This window comes from Spermophilus citellus, assembly GCF_964194105.1.
Source record: "Spermophilus citellus genome assembly, chromosome: 5".
Lineage (NCBI taxonomy): Eukaryota > Metazoa > Chordata > Mammalia > Rodentia > Sciuridae > Spermophilus > Spermophilus citellus.
The window spans coordinates 144,708,725-144,730,771 of record NC_138186.1 but is presented as its reverse complement, the minus strand read 5'-3'; the positions used below and the strand labels follow the sequence as shown (position 1 = coordinate 144,730,771).

Genomic DNA, 22,047 nt, shown 5'->3' with positions numbered 1-22,047 from the left:
GGGAGAAAATTTTTGCCCCATCACACATCAGATAGAGCACTAATCTCTAGGGCATAGAAAGAACTCACAAATCTGAATAACACACACACACACACACACACACACACACACACACACACAAACAAACAAATAAATAAATAAAATAATATAACCTGGGCATCCTCTTTTTAAACCCATCGCAGATTTCAAGCCCACCTTCACACCACTGCCAGTGTCCCCGGACAACAGTGCCAGACTTGTACTCTAGGATCTTCTAAATATTTAGCACTTTAAAGAAGCCATAACCCTTTTTGATGTTTTACAGCATGGCCTTTTGCAAAAGAACTCTGTATTTGTAGACAAAAAGAGAAAGAAAAAAAGCTGATATATATATATGTATATAGATACTAGGTTTTTTTTTTTTTTGCTTCTTGTTGTAGTTTTTTTTTTTTTTTTTGCTATAGCTCTTTCTAAAAATTTTGTTTTGTTTGCTGTAGCACTTTTTGTTTATAAAATTTTGCTCCAGTGTAGCAGGTAATCATCACCAGTCTTCAATTCTGATGTACTTTTGTAAGCAACTGTACAGAGCAGCATTAGTGAACCATTAGCTCCAAACTCTGTTTTTTTAAATGATTATATTTGTTAAATTTAATGGCATTAAGATAAAAATGATACATTTAAATAACAGGAAAGATGAAAAATCCAAACCACCTGAGGGAGATCTCAGATTTAGAGAAGAAGAAAACCAAATATGATGTTGCAAAATGTTGAGAATATTTAGTTTATCCCAAATAACCTGGTACAAGTACTGAAAGAAAATTCCAGTGCAGAGGGCCTTATCATGAAGCTTAGTGGATAAATTCTAAGATACTTTTAATCCAAATACTATGACCCCTATCCATTTTACTTATTTCCATTTCTATAGAAAAGTCACCTCACATTAATTCAGTTTTCCAGATGTTAAATATGTCCAGAAGTAAGAGTATTTTTATGAGTCAACCCCAAAGTGGAATCACATGATCCATTGCCAATGGAAAAGTTACTTAGTAAGAATATTTCATTAAATATCTGGACTGTTTATCTACATACTTTGGGGGCTCTACAATAATGCCTCTCAACACATTTTTTAAAACATTTGATCAAAAAAATTGGGGGAGAGAAAGAAGCTAACATCAGTTTTTGAAAGATGAAAGGCTTTAAAAAAGGAGTAGTTTCAACCTTTTCGTAAATTAAGGTAAAAGATAATCAAAAGTTCCTAGCTTAAGTAGGTGAAATCAGAGAAGAGCAAAAGCAGATTGCATAGCACATACTTCTCTAACACCTGTAGTTTCTAAAACCATTCAGAATATTTTTATTAAAATTAATTCAAATAAAATTTAATAAATTTTTAAATATAAATTATATTATCATTTAATAAATTGATCTAATTTAAATTTATTTTATTAATTAATATTGTTTAAATTTATTTTATTAATACTATTGTTTGATTTAAATTTATTTTCTTAATTGATTTTTTAAATTAATTTTGATTAAATTTTAGATTGATTTATATTTAAAAGTTCATTAAATTTCATTTAAATTAATACAATTTAACAAAGTCAATTTAAATAACATTTAATATAGATTAAATCATTTAATATTAACTATATAATATAATAAAAAAATTAATAAAATTAATTTTGATAAAAATCCTCTTAGTGGTTTTAGAAACTACAGGTGTCTGAGAAATATTAGCAAAAGCAATTCTAAGCAGGAAGTGTGAATCTGGCGGTATAGCGATACCAGATTTCAAACTGTACTACAGAGCAAGAGTAACCAAAACAGCATGGTACTGGTACCAAAACAGGCGGGTGAACCAATGGTACAGAATAGAGGACACAGAGACCAATCCACAAAATTACAACTTTCTTATATTTGATAAAGGGGCTAAAAGCATGCAATGGAGGAAGGATAGCGTCTTCAACAAATGGTGCTGGGAAAACTGGAAATCCATATACAACAAAATGAAACTGAATCCCTTTCTCTCGCCGTGCACAAAAGTTAACACAAAATGGATCAAAGAGCTTGATATCAAATCAGAGACTCTGCATCTCATAGAAGAAAAAGTTGGCTCCGATCCACATATTGTGGTGCCGGGCTCCAAATTCCTTAATAGGACATCCATAGCACAAGAGTTAATAACAAGAATCAACAAATGGGACTGACTTAAACTAAAAAGTTTTTTTCTTCTTTTTTTTTTTTTTTTTTCCCCTCAGCAAGAGAAACAATAAGAGAGGTAAATAGGGAGCCTACATCCTGGGAACAAATTTTTACTCCTCACACTTCAGATAGAGCCCTAATATCCAGAGTATACAAAGAACTCAAAAAATTAAACCATAAGATAACAAATAACCCAATCAACAAATGGGCCAAGGACCTGAACAGACACTTCTCAGAGGAGGACATACAATCAATCAACAAGTACATGAATAAATGCTCACCATGTCTAGCAGTCAGAGAAATGCAAATCAAAACCACCCTGAGATATCACCTCACTCCAGTAAGATTGGCATCCATTATGAAGTCAAACAACAATAAGAACTGGCGAGGATGTGGGGAAAAGGGTACACTTGTACATTGCTGGTGGGACTGCAAATTGGTGCGGTCAATTTGGAAAGCAATATGGAGATTCCTGGGAAAGCTGGGAATGGAACCACCATTTGACCCAGCTATAGCCCTTCTGGGAATATTCCCTGAAGACCTTAAAAGAGCGTACTAATAGGGATACTGCCACATCAGTGTGCACAGCAGCACAATTCACAATAGCTAGACTGTGGAACCCACCTAGATGCCCTTTAGTAGATGAATGGATAAAAAAAAAAAAATGTGGCATTTACACACAATGGAGTATTACGCAGCACTAAGAAATGACAAAATCATGGAATTTGCAGGGAAATGGATGGCATTAGAGCAGGTTATGCTAAGTGAATCTAGCCAATCCCTAAAAAACAAATGCTAAATGTCTTCTTTGATATAAGGAGAGCAACTAAGAACAGAGCAGGGAGGAAGAGCATGAGGAAAAGATTAACATTAAAGAGAGACAAGTGGTGGGAGGGAAAGGGAGAGAGAAGGGAAATCGCATGGAAATGGAAGGAGACCCTCATTGTTACACAAAATTAAATATAAGAGGATGTGAGGGAAAAGGGGGAAAAAAAAAACAAGGGAGAGAATTGAATTACAGCAGATGGGGTAGAGAGAGAAGATGGGAGGGGAGGGAGAGGAGATAGTAGGCGATAGGAAAGGTACCAGAATACAACAGTCACTAATATGGCATTATGTAGAAACGTGGATGTGTAACCGATGTGATTCTGCAATCTGTATTTGGGGTAAAAATGGGAGTTTATAACCCACTTGAATCAAATGTATGAAAGATGATATGTCAAGAGCTTGGTAATGTTTTGAATAACCAATAAAAAAACATTTTCCCATTTCAAAAAATGACATTGGTGATTTATTGTGATCATTTTGTACACAGCAGAACTACATTTAATTCTTTGTCCTACGTATAAAAGTCACTAGATGCGAAAGCATCTACTTTCACAGTTCGTATATAACATTTATGGACTATCTTAAATTCGTTTTAAAAAATATTTATTATTTAGCCTTTAGTGGACACAACATCTTTATTTTATTTATTTTTTTATGTAGTGCTGAGGATCAAACCCCACGCCTCACGCATGCTAGGTGAACGAGCTGCTACTTGAGCCATATCCCCAACACTCTCTTAAATTCTTATTTTCACCTTGCTTCTTTATGATAATGAGAATTCAAATTTATGGGTAATATATCATTCACTGAACAACTTCTCAGTCCAAATCAATCCTTCTACTATTGTATTGTCACTGGAGTGTTATGTTCATCTTCCTACAAATGTGTGCGGAACATTTCATTGATTATGCCAATTCTTAAAAATACAAATGTGCCGAGCCCTAATATCCAGAGTATACAAAGAACTCAAAAATTGAACATTAAGAAAACAAATAACCCAATCAACAAATGGGCCAAGGACCTGAACAGACACTTCTCAGAGAAGGATATATAATTAATCAAAAAATACACGGAAAAAATGCTCACCATCTCTAGCAATCAGAGAAATGCAAATTAAAACCACTCTAAGATACCATATCAGTCCAGTAAGAATGGCAGCCATTAGGAAGTCAAACAACAACACGTGCTGGCAAGGATGTGGGGGAAAAGGTACACTTGTACACTGCCGGTGGGACTGCAAATCGGTGCAGCCAATTTGGAAAGCATTATGGAGATTCCTTGGAAAGCTGGGAATGGAACCACCAGCTATTCCCCTTCTCGGACTATTCCCAGAGACCTAAAAAGAGCACACTATAGGGATACAGCTACATCAATGTTCACAGCAGCACAATTCACAATAGCTAGAACGTGGAACCAACCTAGATGCCAGTCAATAGATGAATGGATAAAAAAAATGTGGCATTTGTACACAATGGAATATTACTCAGCACTAAAAAATGACAAAATCATGGCATTTGCAGGGAAATGGATGGCATGAGAGCAGATTATGCTAAGTGAAGTTAGCCAATCCCTAGAAAAGAAATGCTGAATGTCTTCTTTCATATAAGGAGGGGGGACTCAAAACAGAGCAGGCTGGAAGAGCATGAAAAGAAGATTACCATTTAGAAGGGACAAGAGGTGGGAGGGAATGGGAGAGAGAAGGGGAATTTCATGGAAATGGAAGGATACCCTCATTGTTATACAAGATTACATATAAGAGGATGTGAGGGGAAAGGGGAAAAAAGGAGAGAAATGAATTACAGTAGATGGGGTAGAGAGAGATTATGGGAGGGGAGGGGAGGAGACAGAAGGGGGGATAGGGAGGGAATAGGAAAGGCAGCAGAATATAACAGACACTAGTATGGCAGTATGTATAAACTCGGATGTATAACCAATGTGATCCTGCAAACTGTACACGTGGTAAAAATAAGAATTCATACCCCACTTGAATCAAATGTATGAAATATGATATGTCAAGATCATTGTAATGTTTTGAGCAACCAATAGAAATTTAAAAAAAGAAACAAGAAGAGACAAGGCCCATATTAAAGAGATTTAAAAATTCTACTGAAATCTATAAGAAAATGTTTGAATGAATTATGAGGTATTAAAAAAAAGTACAAACTTAATATCTTGCATAGAATTTATCACCCTATGTTTATAGACTCAAAAAGCTTTCATTATTTTAATCTTCAACTGTGTTTTAACAAAGCCACATTATTAAGGGCTCTCTACTTCTGGCTTATTCTTTCTTACTTAGTCTTTTCCCCCATATGCGATCCTCACCACCACAGTCATCAATGGCTGACCTTGCATTATAATTCAAGGATCACTCTATGTAACATCTTCCCCATTGATTGACTGTATTCAATTGCACTTCATAGCAGGAAATGTATATAACACAGCTTTATGTTGTTCACAATATCTACCACAATACCTTGTACTTTGGGGGCACTGAATACATGTATAAGGATATACTTATGATTATTGGATGCTTTTTGTCACATGTGTTCGCGAATGAGCCAGGGTTTGCCCTCCATATCCCCCCTAGTTTCCAGGAATATTCCAAACATATTTACAAGAAGAGAAATGCTTTTATTTGGATGGTCAGTTTTGAATACAGTAGGTAGGTATCTCTCTCAGATTGAAATATAAAATGACAAACAGCTGTGGTCAGAGTGAACCATGCTAGAAGACTGAATCTGAGTGATCAGAAATGCCTTTCAGCAGTAGGAGCAACAACCACTGGAACCAGATTCAAGCCAAATGTGATAGGTCTTACACTGAAAAAGGATCATTATTTGTGATTTAAAACAATAAACAAACACAGAACACCTAAAGAGCAGGAGGCACCCTGCTATAATTTGGATCTGGAATGTTGCCCAAAGGTCATGTGTTGAAAGCTTGGACCCCAATGTAACAGCATTCAGAACGGACTCTACAGAAAGGTGAATTGAATCCTGGGCTCTAACCTCATCTGTGGATCAATCCACTGATGGGTTCACGATTGGACAGGACTATTGGGAGTTGGTAAAAACTGTGGGCGGTAGGGCCTAGTTGGAGGGTAGGTCATTGGAGTTGATTCCCTGGAAGGGTACATCATATTCCTCAGTCCTCTCTTCCCCTCACCTGATCTCCGTGATCTCCATGAGTTGATCCCCTGATCTCCATGAGTTGAGCAGCTCTGTTTTGAAGCCAGGCTCTCTGCCATGGTAATCTGCCTCACTTCAGGCCACAGCAATGGAGCCTGAAATTGAACCAAAATAAATATTTACTCATTTAATTTTCTCAGGTATGTTGTCAAAGTGATGAAAAAGTCTTCTAACACACACACACACACACACACACACACAGGAGGAATGGTCTAAAGGGAGAAAAGGACACTTGGTATTGTTGATGCCTTCTTCAACAGTAGACACAGCTGGGGTACAGCGTGGATTCGCACTTCAGCAGATGCTAAAAGGGGCTTAAATTTTTATATTAGTCTTTTATGAGGAGAGATTGACTAACACAGGCCTGATTTCTCTCTCAGATTTGGAGATGAATAAGAAGGACCAAGAAGATTTCCTTTTCTGGCACAGCACACAAATGCAGTCACTAGTTTCTGATACCAATCTGAGTAATTATGTCTACTTGCTCTATCTTGAAGGCAAGAGACATTATGAGGTGATTAATATAATCCTTAGAATCTATTTAACCATTAATTTTCCAAAAATTCTGCCTTTTTTTGAATTTTATTTCTGCCACCTTGAGGTTTTGTTCCCTGAACAGACATATAGAAAGAACAGCTCAAGGAAAAGAGTCTCCTGAATATGGGCTCTGGGAAGAGAGTAATGGGAGCAAACCCAAACCCCTTCTAAAGGGTAATGAGGAAAATGATCCTAAACAAAACAAAAAGCAAATATGAACAAAGTGGCAGCAGGCTCTATTTGTTGGCCACTTTCTCTGCACCAGCCATCAGGTGAGAACTACACACTATGTTCTCATTTACTGTTCAACTCATGCTTGTGAGAGAGGTTTTCTAAATGCATTCTGTCAGTTTAGCTCCAAAATTGCTTTGGTCCCAACTGGTATGTCTGTTACAGCCCACGTGCTTCATCTCTTTGCTTTCTCCCCAACTCTACAAAACTGCCTCCTCATTAACTTGTTGGAATTTAAACACCTTGGAAACCAGGGCCTTATCTTAACTCCTTCTGATCCTTAGAGGTATGGGAATTAAATTTAGGATTGTTACTCCATCGTAGAAAATTTCTCAACTTTTTATTTCACTCTGTACTGTTTAAACCTGGATGATATTTGGCATTGATAAACAACAATAGGTTAAGTGAACATCAACCTGTTGGCTCTAAAACAAATTTTCTTAAGTGAAATTTAAGTGGAATTTTTGAGCACTTCAATAAACTCAAATCAGAATTAACAAGGACCAAATAATATTAAAATGAACTCGAAAATTTATAGATTAACAGCAAAAATTTATTTTTGGAAAGGGTAAAGATGGTTCTTTAGTGACATTTAATCCATATCATAATTTGAATTCTGAGAATGATTAAGACTTTGTGATGGTTAATTTTACATGTTAACTCGTCCGGGCTACGATGCCCAGACACTTGGCCAACTTTTATTCTGGGTGTGTCTGTGCTGGTGTTATGGGGTGAGATTTACTTTTGAATCGGGGACTTTTTAGTTAAATAGATTCCATTCTGTAATGGAGAGAGACCTCACCTCGTCAACCGAGTGCAACTGAATGGGACAAAAAGCCCACCTCTCCCAGACAAGAGGGAACTGTCCAGTGAACTACCTTTGGATTTCATCTACAACATTGATTCTTCCTGGCTCCACAGCACACTGCCTTGGGACTCAAACTAGAACACTTTCCTGGATCTCTAGCTCCTCCCAGCCAACCCTGCCCAATCCTGTGAGCCAATAGCTGACAGGCAAGTGCAGGGAAGAAGCAGAGGCCCTGCAGGGGGTGAGTGTGTGCTACTGGATGCCAGCCCCTGGTCAAAGCGCAGGACAGGCTTCTGAGTTTACAGGCAGGAAGGGATGATTAGTGTTGGTGGAGCCCCAGGAACCCCGCGCTCTGAGGAATTCTGAGCGCTTGGGTCATAATTGACCCCGGCAACGCCCGAGGACGTTCGGGGCACAGAAGTGGATGGTGATGGACGCGCTTTTCAGAGCTGGTCCGATGGATCACTGAAGTGGCCACGATGTGGTCCTGGTTTGGAGGCCTGGGCTCAGGCTTGGGCCACTTCTTGGGTCAGGTGGGGAGCAGCTTGGCTTTCCTCACCGGCCATAGCTCCAGCTTCGCCAGGGAAATGCTTCTGGGTGACTTAGGAGACCCAGAAGCAGCTTTACATCATTGTTGGAGAAAGGAAATGGAAACTACTGATTCCACACTAAGATGTGAGAATGAAAGACTGAAAGAGTATTGTACTGACCTGGAAGAAAAGCATGAAGCATCAGAGCTACAAATAAACCATCAGTCTGTAAGTTACCAAAATCAACTGCAACAGAAAGAGGTAGAGATCAGCCATCTTAAAGCAGGACAGATTGTACTGCAAGATCAAATCTTCCAACTACAGGCAGCCGCTCAATCAGTACACTCGGGAGCTTGTGGTGTGCCAACAACAACTGCACCGGCTCCGTTCGGTTCCCTGATCAGTAGTCATTTTTCAGCCTTTCGTGATGACGACATGGACTCTAGTGACATAATCTCATCACGACAAGAAACAAACAGATTATCAACTGAAGCTGCAAAACATGAATCTGAAGTTGGCCACTCGAGGCAGATTGCTGAGGCTCAGGGAACACACCATTCTGACTCAAGTGAAATCTGCAAAGTACAAAATACTATCAAGACTCTTCAACCAAACCAAAGCCCAGACATACATGATCATCAGCATGAAATTTCAGTTTGGGAGCAGAGTTCTACTGTGGCAGAAAAGGGAAAAATCCTTCCTCAGAGCTCAGCAGTGGAAGAAGTGTTCAGGCTTCAACAAGCCCTGGCTGATGCGGAGAAGGAAATCGTGAGACTAAATGGTTTAAACCAGGATAACCGTCTTGCTGAAGACCATCTGAAACTTAAAATGCATGCTGAAGCTTTAGAAAAAGAGAAGGCATCATTGAGTCAAGAAAAAGAGGAACTTCAGATGTCACTGTCAAAATTGAGCTGTGACTACCAAGTCATGAAAAACAGAGCTTCAACAGACATGAATTTGAATGTACAATTACTAGACTTAAAACTTCACTTGAAGGCAAAGGAGGAAGAACTGAATCAGACTATCAATGAAAAGAAAATGCTGATAGCTGAGTTAGAAGAACTGGATCATCAGAATCAGGAAGCTACAAAGCACATGATTTTGATACAAGAGGAGCTATCAAAACAACAAAATGAAGGAGACCTTGTCATCAAGAAGTTGGAACAAGATCTAGATGATGAAAAAAAGAGAGTTCATCAACTTGAGGATGATCAAATGAACATATCCCAAGAGTTGCATGTGCAGAAGGAGAAGTTAACTGAGGACGCACAGAGCCTCAGTGATTTGCATTTAACTAAGCAGAAGCTTGAAGGTAAAGTAGAAGATTTAGTAGATCAGCTAAATCAGTCACAAAAAAATAGTTTAAACATCCAGCAGGAAAACCTTGGGCTTAAGGATCACATTAGACAACTTGAAGATGAGCTGTCTGGATTTAAGAGCAAGTATCGAACTTCTCTGAATGAAGACTCTAACAGTCATTGTAAGGATGACATGCTTAAAGAACGAGAAGCTGAAGTTAGCAACTTAAGGCAAAATCTTTCTGAAGAGGAACAGCTCAATGAAAATTTAAAGAAAGTTGCTGTTGAACTCAAAACGGAAAATGAAATGTTGATTTTAGCACGTGACGATGTAAGGCGTAAGTTGGAAGAATCTATTGCTGCTTACAATCAAATCTCTCAAGAAAAAGACACTATCACGGAGACTCTCAAAAGAGACAAAGAAGAGATTGAAGCCAAACTGCACCAGGCAGAAAAAAGACTGTTGGAAGAAGCAAATAATCACAGGCAGACTATTCAGGAACTCTCCAATGCACATAATTTGGATACCTCTGCCTTAAAGCTGAAACACGAATGTGCAGTTCAACTCAGCCAAGAGAAGGACTTTGAAATAGCAGGACTCAAAAAGAATATTGAGCAAATGACTGCTGATGAAAAAGAAACTGATGAAATTTTGGCATCTTATGTAGACGAACAGGAGCGATTGATACAAGTCATAAATGAGAAAGAAGTTTTTATTGAAAAACTCGAAGAAAAAAGTTCACAACTACAAAAGGATTTAGATAAGTGTTCTCAGGCTTTAGGAGAAAATGAAACTTTAAGGCAATCCATGGAAAGAAAGGACAGAAGTCTTACCTACATGAGAGCAGAAAACAACTATCTGCGAGTAGAATTGGAAATACTTGGGGAACAGCACAATCAAGCTGTACCAGTGGCTGAGCCGACAGCTCTTGATGCTGTCACAGAACTAGAATTGGAGGTATCTCAACTGAATATAGTCAAAAATCATCTGGAAGATGAAATTCAAGACCATCTGAATATCATTGAAAACCAGAACCAGCGTAAAATGCAACTACTTCAGTCTTTACAGGAGCAGAAGGAGGAAATGGATGAATTTAAGTACAAATATGAGCAGATGAATGCTGCGCATAGCCAGTTAATTTTAGAAAAAGAGGAGGAAATTAAGAACTTGCAGAAGACTATTGAAGAACTAAAAGCCCAGTTGCCTGGAGAGAAAGGAGATGCTCAAACATTGAATTCTGATATTTTTCAAGAGACCAAAGTAAAAATCCTAAGAGAAAAAGAGGTTCAACACTTACGGGACCAAGAATTACGCCTAAACCGGGAGCTAGAAAGGCTACGCAGCCATCTCTTGGAATCAGAAGAGTCTTACACCCAGGAAATTTTGGCTGCAGAAGACAAAGAAAAACAGTCAATAGCTGAATGGAAGAACAAGGCCGAAAAGCTGGAAGGAGAAGTATCATCACTGCAGGAACGTTTGGATGAAGCAAATGCTCTGTTGGATTCTGCTTCCAGACTGAGAGAAGACTTAGATCTCAAGGAAGAACAGATGGAAGAACTGAAAAAACAAAACGAGCTCCGAAAAGAAATGTTGGACCATGCACAACAGAAATTGTCGACTTTGGTCAACAGCGCAGAAGGAAAAGTGGACAAAGTCCTCATGCGAAACCTTTTTATTGGTCATTTCCAGACACCAAAGGACAAACGTCGTGAAGTATTGCAGTTGACGGGGAGCATCCTGGACATTCCACAGGACGAAATGGAGCAGCTGTTGAATAAAGATCACGGTGGTGTCAGTAAGTGGATGAGTTGTTTTGGTTCCACGTTCTGCAGCTGTGCCTCTTAGTAACCTAGCTGGAGTTGGACTTGGTGGACCTGGGCATCCTCTTGTTAAACCCACTGCAGATTTCATGCCCACCTTTACACCACTGCCAGTGTCCCTGGACAATAGTGCCAGAGTTGTACTCCAGGATCTTCTAAATATTTAGCATTTGAAAGAAGCCATAACCCTTTTTTACGTTTTACAGCATGGCCTTTTGAAAAAGTACTCATGTGTTTGTAGACAAAAAGAGAAAGCAAAAAAGCTGGTATATGTAAGTGTATAGCTGCTAGGTATTTTATTTTATTTTTTCAGTTGTTGTTGTTGTGATTTTTTGCTATAGTACTCTTTAAAAAATTTGTTTTGTTTTTTGTAGCACTTTTTGTTTCTAGAATTTTGTTCCAATGCAGCAGATAATCATCACCAGTTATCAATTCTGATGTACTTTTGGGAGCAACTGTACAGAGCAGCCTTCTTGAACCACTAGTTCCAACCTCTTTTTTTTAAAACAATAATAATATTTCTTAAATTTAATGGCATTAAGGTAAAAACGATACATGTAATTACAGGAAACAAGAAAAATCCAACCCATAAGAAGGATGTCTCAGATTTAGAGTACATGAAAACCAAACATAATGTTGCAAAAAGTTGAGAATATTTAGTTTATCCAAGATAACATTGTACAACTACCACGCGAAAATTCCAATGGGGAGGACCTAAACATGAAGCTTAGTGGGTAAATTCTAAGATGCTTTGAATCCAAATTCTATGACCCCTATCCATTTTGCTTATTTCCATTTCTATACGAAAGTCACTTCACATTAATTCAGTTTTCCACATGATAAATATGTCCAGAAGGAAGAGTATTTTTATGAGTCAACCCCGAAGTGGGACCACAGGATCCATTGCCAATGGAAAAGTTAATTAGTAAGAATGTATCATTAAATATCTGGACTGCTTATCTACATACTATTGGGGGCTCTACAATAATTCTCATAAACACATTTTATAAAACATTTGATCAAAACAAGTTGGGGAGAGAAATAAGCTAACAACAGTTTTTGAAAGATGAAAAGCTTTAAAATAGGAGTAGTTATAACCTTTTGATAAATTAACGTAAAAGATGAATCAAAAGTTTCCAGCTTAAGTAGGTGAAATCAGAGAAGAGAAAAAGCAGATTGCATAGCACATACTTCTCTGACACCTGTAGTTTCTAAAACCATTCAGAACATTTTTGTTAAAATTAATTTAAACAAAATTTAATATATTTTTAAATATAAATTATATCATTTAATATAAATTAACCTAATTTAAATCAATTAGTAGTATTATTTAAATTTCTTTTATTAATACTATGGTTTGATTTAAATTTATTTTATTAATTGATATTATTTATTAACTTATATTAAATTATAGTATGATTTATATTTAAAAACTCATTAAATTTTATTTAAATTAATACAATTTAACAAAGTAAATTTAACATAATATAGGTTGAATTATTTAATTTTAATTTTAATAATAATGCTCTTAGTTGTTTTGGAAATTACAGGTGGCAGGGAAGTATTAGCTATATTATCTTCTTTTTTCTCCTCTTTGATTTTACCTAACTTAAGCTAGAACCTTTTGGTTTATCTTTTGTTTTACTTTACAAAAATAAAAAAAGGAAGAAAAACACCTAGTAGCTACACACATATCAGCTTTTCCTTTCTTATTTCTAAATTTCACCTTAACATTTACATTATTTTACCAAAATTAAGATGCCATCAGTTGTTACTCCTGAGAAGAATATCAAAGTATATATTTTGCTTCGACCTGCCAAATTACTTGGAATCTTATTCCAGTAGACTTCACAGGGTTGGGAAAAGCAGAGTTCAGATGTGTCATGAGAGATTTTTATATATTCGGCTCACTCCATTGTGTCTAGGTGAGCCTTTGGGTTTCAATGCCTGGAAACACACTTCTTATATTTCAGAATTGAAGAGCTCTTGGAAACAGCGACCTCACTGCATTCTTGAGAAAAATATGTTATACGGGTACTCAGAAAATTACAAAGATTAATATAGATTCAAGATTCTTTTTAAGACAAGGGGTTTAATGGAGAAAACAGCAAGATAGCCTTAGAAATTTCATACTCCCTGCATTCTTAGGAAAAGCTTCTATATTGTAAAGAATAACACCAAACAGAAAAGTTCCTAAGAAAATATTGTGCTTTCAGTTTCCTTGTCTCATAAATTTTATTAAAGTTTCATTAAAGACCCTGTATTTGCTAGCCTTTTTATTAAATACTTTTTTGAGATATTCTATTAATGTCTATGACTGGATTTTATTTGGTCTCACATTAATGTTGCTCCCTGTGACAAAGGGTACATGGGAGGCAGGCAGGATCAGCCTGTCCTCTCCGAGGCACCAGCTGTCGGAACCAGGCTCTGACAGAGGTAGTGAAGGGCACTAGCGTCTCCTGGACTGAGCGAGAGGGTAAGTATCTGAGTAATATTAATTGTGTATAAATGCCACATTTTTTTATGCATTCATCTACTAAGTTGTTTCCACAATTTAGCTAATGTGAATTTTGCTGCTATAAACATTGATGTGGCTGTGTCCCTGTAGTATGCAGTTTTTAAGTCCTTTGGGTATAGATCAAAAAGAGGGATAGCTAGGTCAAATGGTGGTTCTATTCCCAAATTTCCAAGGAATCTCCAAACTGCTCTCCATATTGGCTCCACCAATCTACAGTCCCACCGACAGTGTAGGAGTGTACATTTTTCCTGAAATCCTCACCAACACTTATCGTTGTTGTCTTCATCATAGCTGCCATTTTCAAAAATCGCTGACATTCTAACTGGAGTGAGGTGCAATTAAACCCCTAGCTCTCACCATGCACAAAACTCCACTCAAATGAATCAAGGACCTACGAATAAAACCAGAGAGCTTGCATGTAACAGAAGAAAAAGTAGGCCCTAATTCCAATCATATGGGATTAGTCCCAAAATTCCTTAATAAGACTCCTAGAGCACAAGAATTAAAATCAAGTATCAATAAATGAGATAGATTCAAACTAAAAAAGTTTCTTCTCCACAAAACAAACAATCTGGGAGGTGAATAGAGATCCTACATCTTGGGAGAAAATTTTTGCCCCATCACACATCAGATAGAGCACTAATCTCTAGGGCATAGAAAGAACTCACAAATCTGAATAACACACAGACACACACACACACACACACACACACACACACAAACAAATAAATAAATAAAATAATATAACCTGGGCATCCTCTTTTTAAACCCATCGCAGATTTCAAGCCCACCTTCACACCACTGCCAGTGTCCCCGGACAACAGTGCCAGACTTGTACTCTAGGATCTTCTAAATATTTAGCACTTTAAAGAAGCCATAACCCTTTTTGATGTTTTACAGCATGGCCTTTTGCAAAAGAACTCTGTATTTGTAGACAAAAAGAGAAAGAAAAAAAGCTGATATATATATATGTATATAGATACTAGGTTTTTTTTTTTTTGCTTCTTGTTGTAGTTTTTTTTTTTTTTTTTGCTATAGCTCTTTCTAAAAATTTTGTTTTGTTTGCTGTAGCACTTTTTGTTTATAAAATTTTGCTCCAGTGTAGCAGGTAATCATCACCAGTCTTCAATTCTGATGTACTTTTGTAAGCAACTGTACAGAGCAGCATTAGTGAACCATTAGCTCCAAACTCTGTTTTTTTAAATGATTATATTTGTTAAATTTAATGGCATTAAGATAAAAATGATACATTTAAATAACAGGAAAGATGAAAAATCCAAACCACCTGAGGGAGATCTCAGATTTAGAGAAGAAGAAAACCAAATATGATGTTGCAAAATGTTGAGAATATTTAGTTTATCCCAAATAACCTGGTACAAGTACTGAAAGAAAATTCCAGTGCAGAGGGCCTTATCATGAAGCTTAGTGGATAAATTCTAAGATACTTTTAATCCAAATACTATGACCCCTATCCATTTTACTTATTTCCATTTCTATAGAAAAGTCACCTCACATTAATTCAGTTTTCCAGATGTTAAATATGTCCAGAAGTAAGAGTATTTTTATGAGTCAACCCCAAAGTGGAATCACATGATCCATTGCCAATGGAAAAGTTACTTAGTAAGAATATTTCATTAAATATCTGGACTGTTTATCTACATACTTTGGGGGCTCTACAATAATGCCTCTCAACACATTTTTTAAAACATTTGATCAAAAAAATTGGGGGAGAGAAAGAAGCTAACATCAGTTTTTGAAAGATGAAAGGCTTTAAAAAAGGAGTAGTTTCAACCTTTTCGTAAATTAAGGTAAAAGATAATCAAAAGTTCCTAGCTTAAGTAGGTGAAATCAGAGAAGAGCAAAAGCAGATTGCATAGCACATACTTCTCTAACACCTGTAGTTTCTAAAACCATTCAGAATATTTTTATTAAAATTAATTCAAATAAAATTTAATAAATTTTTAAATATAAATTATATTATCATTTAATAAATTGATCTAATTTAAATTTATTTTATTAATTAATATTGTTTAAATTTATTTTATTAATACTATTGTTTGATTTAAATTTATTTTCTTAATTGATTTTTTAAATTAATTTTGATTAAATTTTAGATTGATTTATATTTAAAAGTTCATTAAATTTCATTTAAATTAATACAATTTAACAAAGTCAATTTAAATAACATTTAATATAGATTAAATCATTTAATATTAACTATATAATATAATAAAAAAATTAATAAAATTAATTTTGATAAAAATCCTCTTAGTGGTTTTAGAAACTACAGGTGTCTGAGAAATATTAGCAAAAGCAATTCTAAGCAGGAAGTGTGAATCTGGCGGTATAGCGATACCAGATTTCAAACTGTACTACAGAGCAAGAGTAACCAAAACAGCATGGTACTGGTACCAAAACAGGCGGGTGAAACAATGGTACAGAATAGAGGACACAGAGACCAATCCACAAAATTACAACTTTCTTATATTTGATAAAGGGGCTAAAAGCATGCAATGGAGGAAGGATAGCGTCTTCAACAAATGGTGCTGGGAAAACTGGAAATCCATATACAACAAAATGAAACTGAATCCCTTTCTCTCGCCGTGCACAAAAGTTAACACAAAATGGATCAAAGAGCTTGATATCAAATCAGAGACTCTGCATCTCATAGAAGAAAAAGTTGGCTCCGATCCACATATTGTGGTGCCGGGCTCCAAATTCCTTAATAGGACATCCATAGCACAAGAGTTAATAACAAGAATCAACAAATGGGACTGACTTAAACTAAAAAGTTTTTTTCTTCTTTTTTTTTTTTTTTTCCCCTCAGCAAGAGAAACAATAAGAGAGGTAAATAGGGAGCCTACATCCTGGGAACAAATTTTTACTCCTCACACTTCAGATAGAGCCCTAATATCCAGAGTATACAAAGAACTCAAAAAATTAAACCATAAGATAACAAATAACCCAATCAACAAATGGGCCAAGGACCTGAACAGACACTTCTCAGAGGAGGACATACAATCAATCAACAAGTACATGAATAAATGCTCACCATGTCTAGCAGTCAGAGAAATGCAAATCAAAACCACCCTGAGATATCACCTCACTCCAGTAAGATTGGCATCCATTATGAAGTCAAACAACAATAAGAACTGGCGAGGATGTGGGGAAAAGGGTACACTTGTACATTGCTGGTGGGACTGCAAATTGGTGCGGTCAATTTGGAAAGCAATATGGAGATTCCTGGGAAAGCTGGGAATGGAACCACCATTTGACCCAGCTATAGCCCTTCTCGGAATATTCCCTGAAGACCTTAAAAGAGCGTACTAATAGGGATACTGCCACATCAGTGTGCACAGCAGCACAATTCACAATAGCTAGACTGTGGAACCCACCTAGATGCCCTTTAGTAGATGAATGGATAAAAAAAAAAAAATGTGGCATTTACACACAATGGAGTATTACGCAGCACTAAGAAATGACAAAATCATGGAATTTGCAGGGAAATGGATGGCATTAGAGCAGGTTATGCTAAGTGAATCTAGCCAATCCCTAAAAAACAAATGCTAAATGTCTTCTTTGATATAAGGAGAGCAACTAAGAACAGAGCAGGGAGGAAGAGCATGAGGAAAAGATTAACATTAAAGAGAGACAAGTGGTGGGAGGGAAAGGGAGAGAGAAGGGAAATCGCATGGAAATGGAAGGAGACCCTCATTGTTACACAAAATTAAATATAAGAGGATGTGAGGGAAAAGGGGGAAAAAAAAAACAAGGGAGAGAATTGAATTACAGCAGATGGGGTAGAGAGAGAAGATGGGAGGGGAGGGAGAGGAGATAGTAGGCGATAGGAAAGGTACCAGAATACAACAGTCACTAATATGGCATTATGTAGAAACGTGGATGTGTAACCGATGTGATTCTGCAATCTGTATTTGGGGTAAAAATGGGAGTTTATAACCCACTTGAATCAAATGTATGAAAGATGATATGTCAAGAGCTTGGTAATGTTTTGAATAACCAATAAAAAAACATTTTCCCATTTCAAAAAATGACATTGGTGATTTATTGTGATCATTTTGTACACAGCAGAACTACATTTAATTCTTTGTCCTACGTATAAAAGTCACTAGATGCGAAAGCATCTACTTTCACAGTTCGTATATAACATTTATGGACTATCTTAAATTCGTTTTAAAAAATATTTATTATTTAGCCTTTAGTGGACACAACATCTTTATTTTATTTATTTTTTTATGTAGTGCTGAGGATCAAACCCCACGCCTCACGCATGCTAGGTGAACGAGCTGCTACTTGAGCCATATCCCTAACACTCTCTTAAATTCTTATTTTCACCTTGCTTCTTTATGATAATGAGAATTCAAATTTATGGGTAATATATCATTCACTGAACAACTTCTCAGTCCAAATCAATCCTTCTACTATTGTATTGTCACTGGAGTGTTATGTTCATCTTCCTACAAATGTGTGCGGAACATTTCATTGATTATGCCAATTCTTAAAAATACAAATGTGCCGAGCCCTAATATCCAGAGTATACAAAGAACTCAAAAATTGAACATTAAGAAAACAAATAACCCAATCAACAAATGGGCCAAGGACCTGAACAGACACTTCTCAGAGAAGGATATATAATTAATCAAAAAATACACGGAAAAAATGCTCACCATCTCTAGCAATCAGAGAAATGCAAATTAAAACCACTCTAAGATACCATATCAGTCCAGTAAGAATGGCAGCCATTAGGAAGTCAAACAACAACACGTGCTGGCAAGGATGTGGGGGAAAAGGTACACTTGTACACTGCCGGTGGGACTGCAAATCGGTGCAGCCAATTTGGAAAGCATTATGGAGATTCCTTGGAAAGCTGGGAATGGAACCACCAGCTATTCCCCTTCTCGGACTATTCCCAGAGACCTAAAAAGAGCACACTATAGGGATACAGCTACATCAATGTTCACAGCAGCACAATTCACAATAGCTAGAACGTGGAACCAACCTAGATGCCAGTCAATAGATGAATGGATAAAAAAAATGTGGCATTTGTACACAATGGAATATTACTCAGCACTAAAAAATGACAAAATCATGGCATTTGCAGGGAAATGGATGGCATGAGAGCAGATTATGCTAAGTGAAGTTAGCCAATCCCTAGAAAAGAAATGCTGAATGTCTTCTTTCATATAAGGAGGGGGGACTCAAAACAGAGCAGGCTGGAAGAGCATGAAAAGAAGATTACCATTTAGAAGGGACAAGAGGTGGGAGGGAATGGGAGAGAGAAGGGGAATTTCATGGAAATGGAAGGATACCCTCATTGTTATACAAGATTACATATAAGAGGATGTGAGGGGAAAGGGGAAAAAAGGAGAGAAATGAATTACAGTAGATGGGGTAGAGAGAGATTATGGGAGGGGAGGGGAGGAGACAGAAGGGGGGATAGGGAGGGAATAGGAAAGGCAGCAGAATATAACAGACACTAGTATGGCAGTATGTATAAACTCGGATGTATAACCAATGTGATCCTGCAAACTGTACACGTGGTAAAAATAAGAATTCATACCCCACTTGAATCAAATGTATGAAATATGATATGTCAAGATCATTGTAATGTTTTGAGCAACCAATAGAAATTTAAAAAAAGAAACAAGAAGAGACAAGGCCCATATTAAAGAGATTTAAAAATTCTACTGAAATCTATAAGAAAATGTTTGAATGAATTATGAGGTATTAAAAAAAAGTACAAACTTAATATCTTGCATAGAATTTATCACCCTATGTTTATAGACTCAAAAAGCTTTCATTATTTTAATCTTCAACTGTGTTTTAACAAAGCCACATTATTAAGGGCTCTCTACTTCTGGCTTATTCTTTCTTACTTAGTCTTTTCCCCCATATGCGATCCTCACCACCACAGTCATCAATGGCTGACCTTGCATTATAATTCAAGGATCACTCTATGTAACATCTTCCCCATTGATTGACTGTATTCAATTGCACTTCATAGCAGGAAATGTATATAACACAGCTTTATGTTGTTCACAATATCTACCACAATACCTTGTACTTTGGGGGCACTGAATACATGTATAAGGATATACTTATGATTATTGGATGCTTTTTGTCACATGTGTTCGCGAATGAGCCAGGGTTTGCCCTCCATATCCCCCCTAGTTTCCAGGAATATTCCAAACATATTTACAAGAAGAGAAATGCTTTTATTTGGATGGTCAGTTTTGAATACAGTAGGTAGGTATCTCTCTCAGATTGAAATATAAAATGACAAACAGCTGTGGTCAGAGTGAACCATGCTAGAAGACTGAATCTGAGTGATCAGAAATGCCTTTCAGCAGTAGGAGCAACAACCACTGGAACCAGATTCAAGCCAAATGTGATAGGTCTTACACTGAAAAAGGATCATTATTTGTGATTTAAAACAATAAACAAACACAGAACACCTAAAGAGCAGGAGGCACCCTGCTATAATTTGGATCTGGAATGTTGCCCAAAGGTCATGTGTTGAAAGCTTGGACCCCAATGTAACAGCATTCAGAACGGACTCTACAGAAAGGTGAATTGAATCCTGGGCTCTAACCTCATCTGTGGATCAATCCACTGATGGGTTCACGATTGGACAGGACTATTGGGAGTTGGTAAAAACTGTGGGCGGTAGGGCCTAGTTGGAGGGTAGGTCATTGGAGTTGATTCCCTGGAAGGGTACATCATATTCCTCAGTCCTCTCTTCCCCTCACCTGATCTCCGTGATCTCCATGAGTTGATCCCCTGATCTCCATGAGTTGAGCAGCTCTGTTTTGAAGCCAGGCTCTCTGCCATGGTAATCTGCCTCACTTCAGGCCACAGCAATGGAGCCTGAAATTGAACCAAAATAAATATTTACTCATTTAATTTTCTCAGGTATGTTGTCAAAGTGATGAAAAAGTCTTCTAACACACACACACACACACACACACACACACACACACAGGAGGAATGGTCTAAAGGGAGAAAAGGACACTTGGTATTGTTGATGCCTTCTTCAACAGTAGACACAGCTGGGGTACAGCGTGGATTCGCACTTCAGCAGATGCTAAAAGGGGCTTAAATTTTTATATTAGTCTTTTATGAGGAGAGATTGACTAACACAGGCCTGATTTCTCTCTCAGATTTGGAGATGAATAAGAAGGACCAAGAAGATTTCCTTTTCTGGCACAGCACACAAATGCAGTCACTAGTTTCTGATACCAATCTGAGTAATTATGTCTACTTGCTCTATCTTGAAGGCAAGAGACATTATGAGGTGATTAATATAATCCTTAGAATCTATTTAACCATTAATTTTCCAAAAATTCTGCCTTTTTTTGAATTTTATTTCTGCCACCTTGAGGTTTTGTTCCCTGAACAGACATATAGAAAGAACAGCTCAAGGAAAAGAGTCTCCTGAATATGGGCTCTGGGAAGAGAGTAATGGGAGCAAACCCAAACCCCTTCTAAAGGGTAATGAGGAAAATGATCCTAAACAAAACAAAAAGCAAATATGAACAAAGTGGCAGCAGGCTCTATTTGTTGGCCACTTTCTCTGCACCAGCCATCAGGTGAGAACTACACACTATGTTCTCATTTACTGTTCAACTCATGCTTGTGAGAGAGGTTTTCTAAATGCATTCTGTCAGTTTAGCTCCAAAATTGCTTTGGTCCCAACTGGTATGTCTGTTACAGCCCACGTGCTTCATCTCTTTGCTTTCTCCCCAACTCTACAAAACTGCCTCCTCATTAACTTGTTGGAATTTAAACACCTTGGAAACCAGGGCCTTATCTTAACTCCTTCTGATCCTTAGAGGTATGGGAATTAAATTTAGGATTGTTACTCCATCGTAGAAAATTTCTCAACTTTTTATTTCACTCTGTACTGTTTAAACCTGGATGATATTTGGCATTGATAAACAACAATAGGTTAAGTGAACATCAACCTGTTGGCTCTAAAACAAATTTTCTTAAGTGAAATTTAAGTGGAATTTTTGAGCACTTCAATAAACTCAAATCAGAATTAACAAGGACCAAATAATATTAAAATGAACTCGAAAATTTATAGATT

The 22,047-nt window shown here is 36.9% G+C and overlaps 1 protein-coding gene across 1 annotated transcript in view; it reads left to right on the top strand.

The window, feature by feature from the left end:
* The first annotated feature begins 8,215 nt into the window (after nucleotides 1-8,215).
* Nucleotides 8,216-22,047, top strand: part of LOC308649517 (thyroid receptor-interacting protein 11-like) — a 32,340-nt gene continuing 18,508 nt past the window's right edge. The window contains exons 1-3 of the mRNA XM_081295055.1: nucleotides 8,216-8,957; nucleotides 11,292-11,397; nucleotides 14,719-14,774. Coding sequence (XP_081151181.1) covers nucleotides 8,253-8,957; nucleotides 11,292-11,397; nucleotides 14,719-14,774 — 867 coding nt within the window. The 5' untranslated portion in view covers nucleotides 8,216-8,252. The remainder of the gene's footprint in view (nucleotides 8,958-11,291; nucleotides 11,398-14,718; nucleotides 14,775-22,047) is intronic.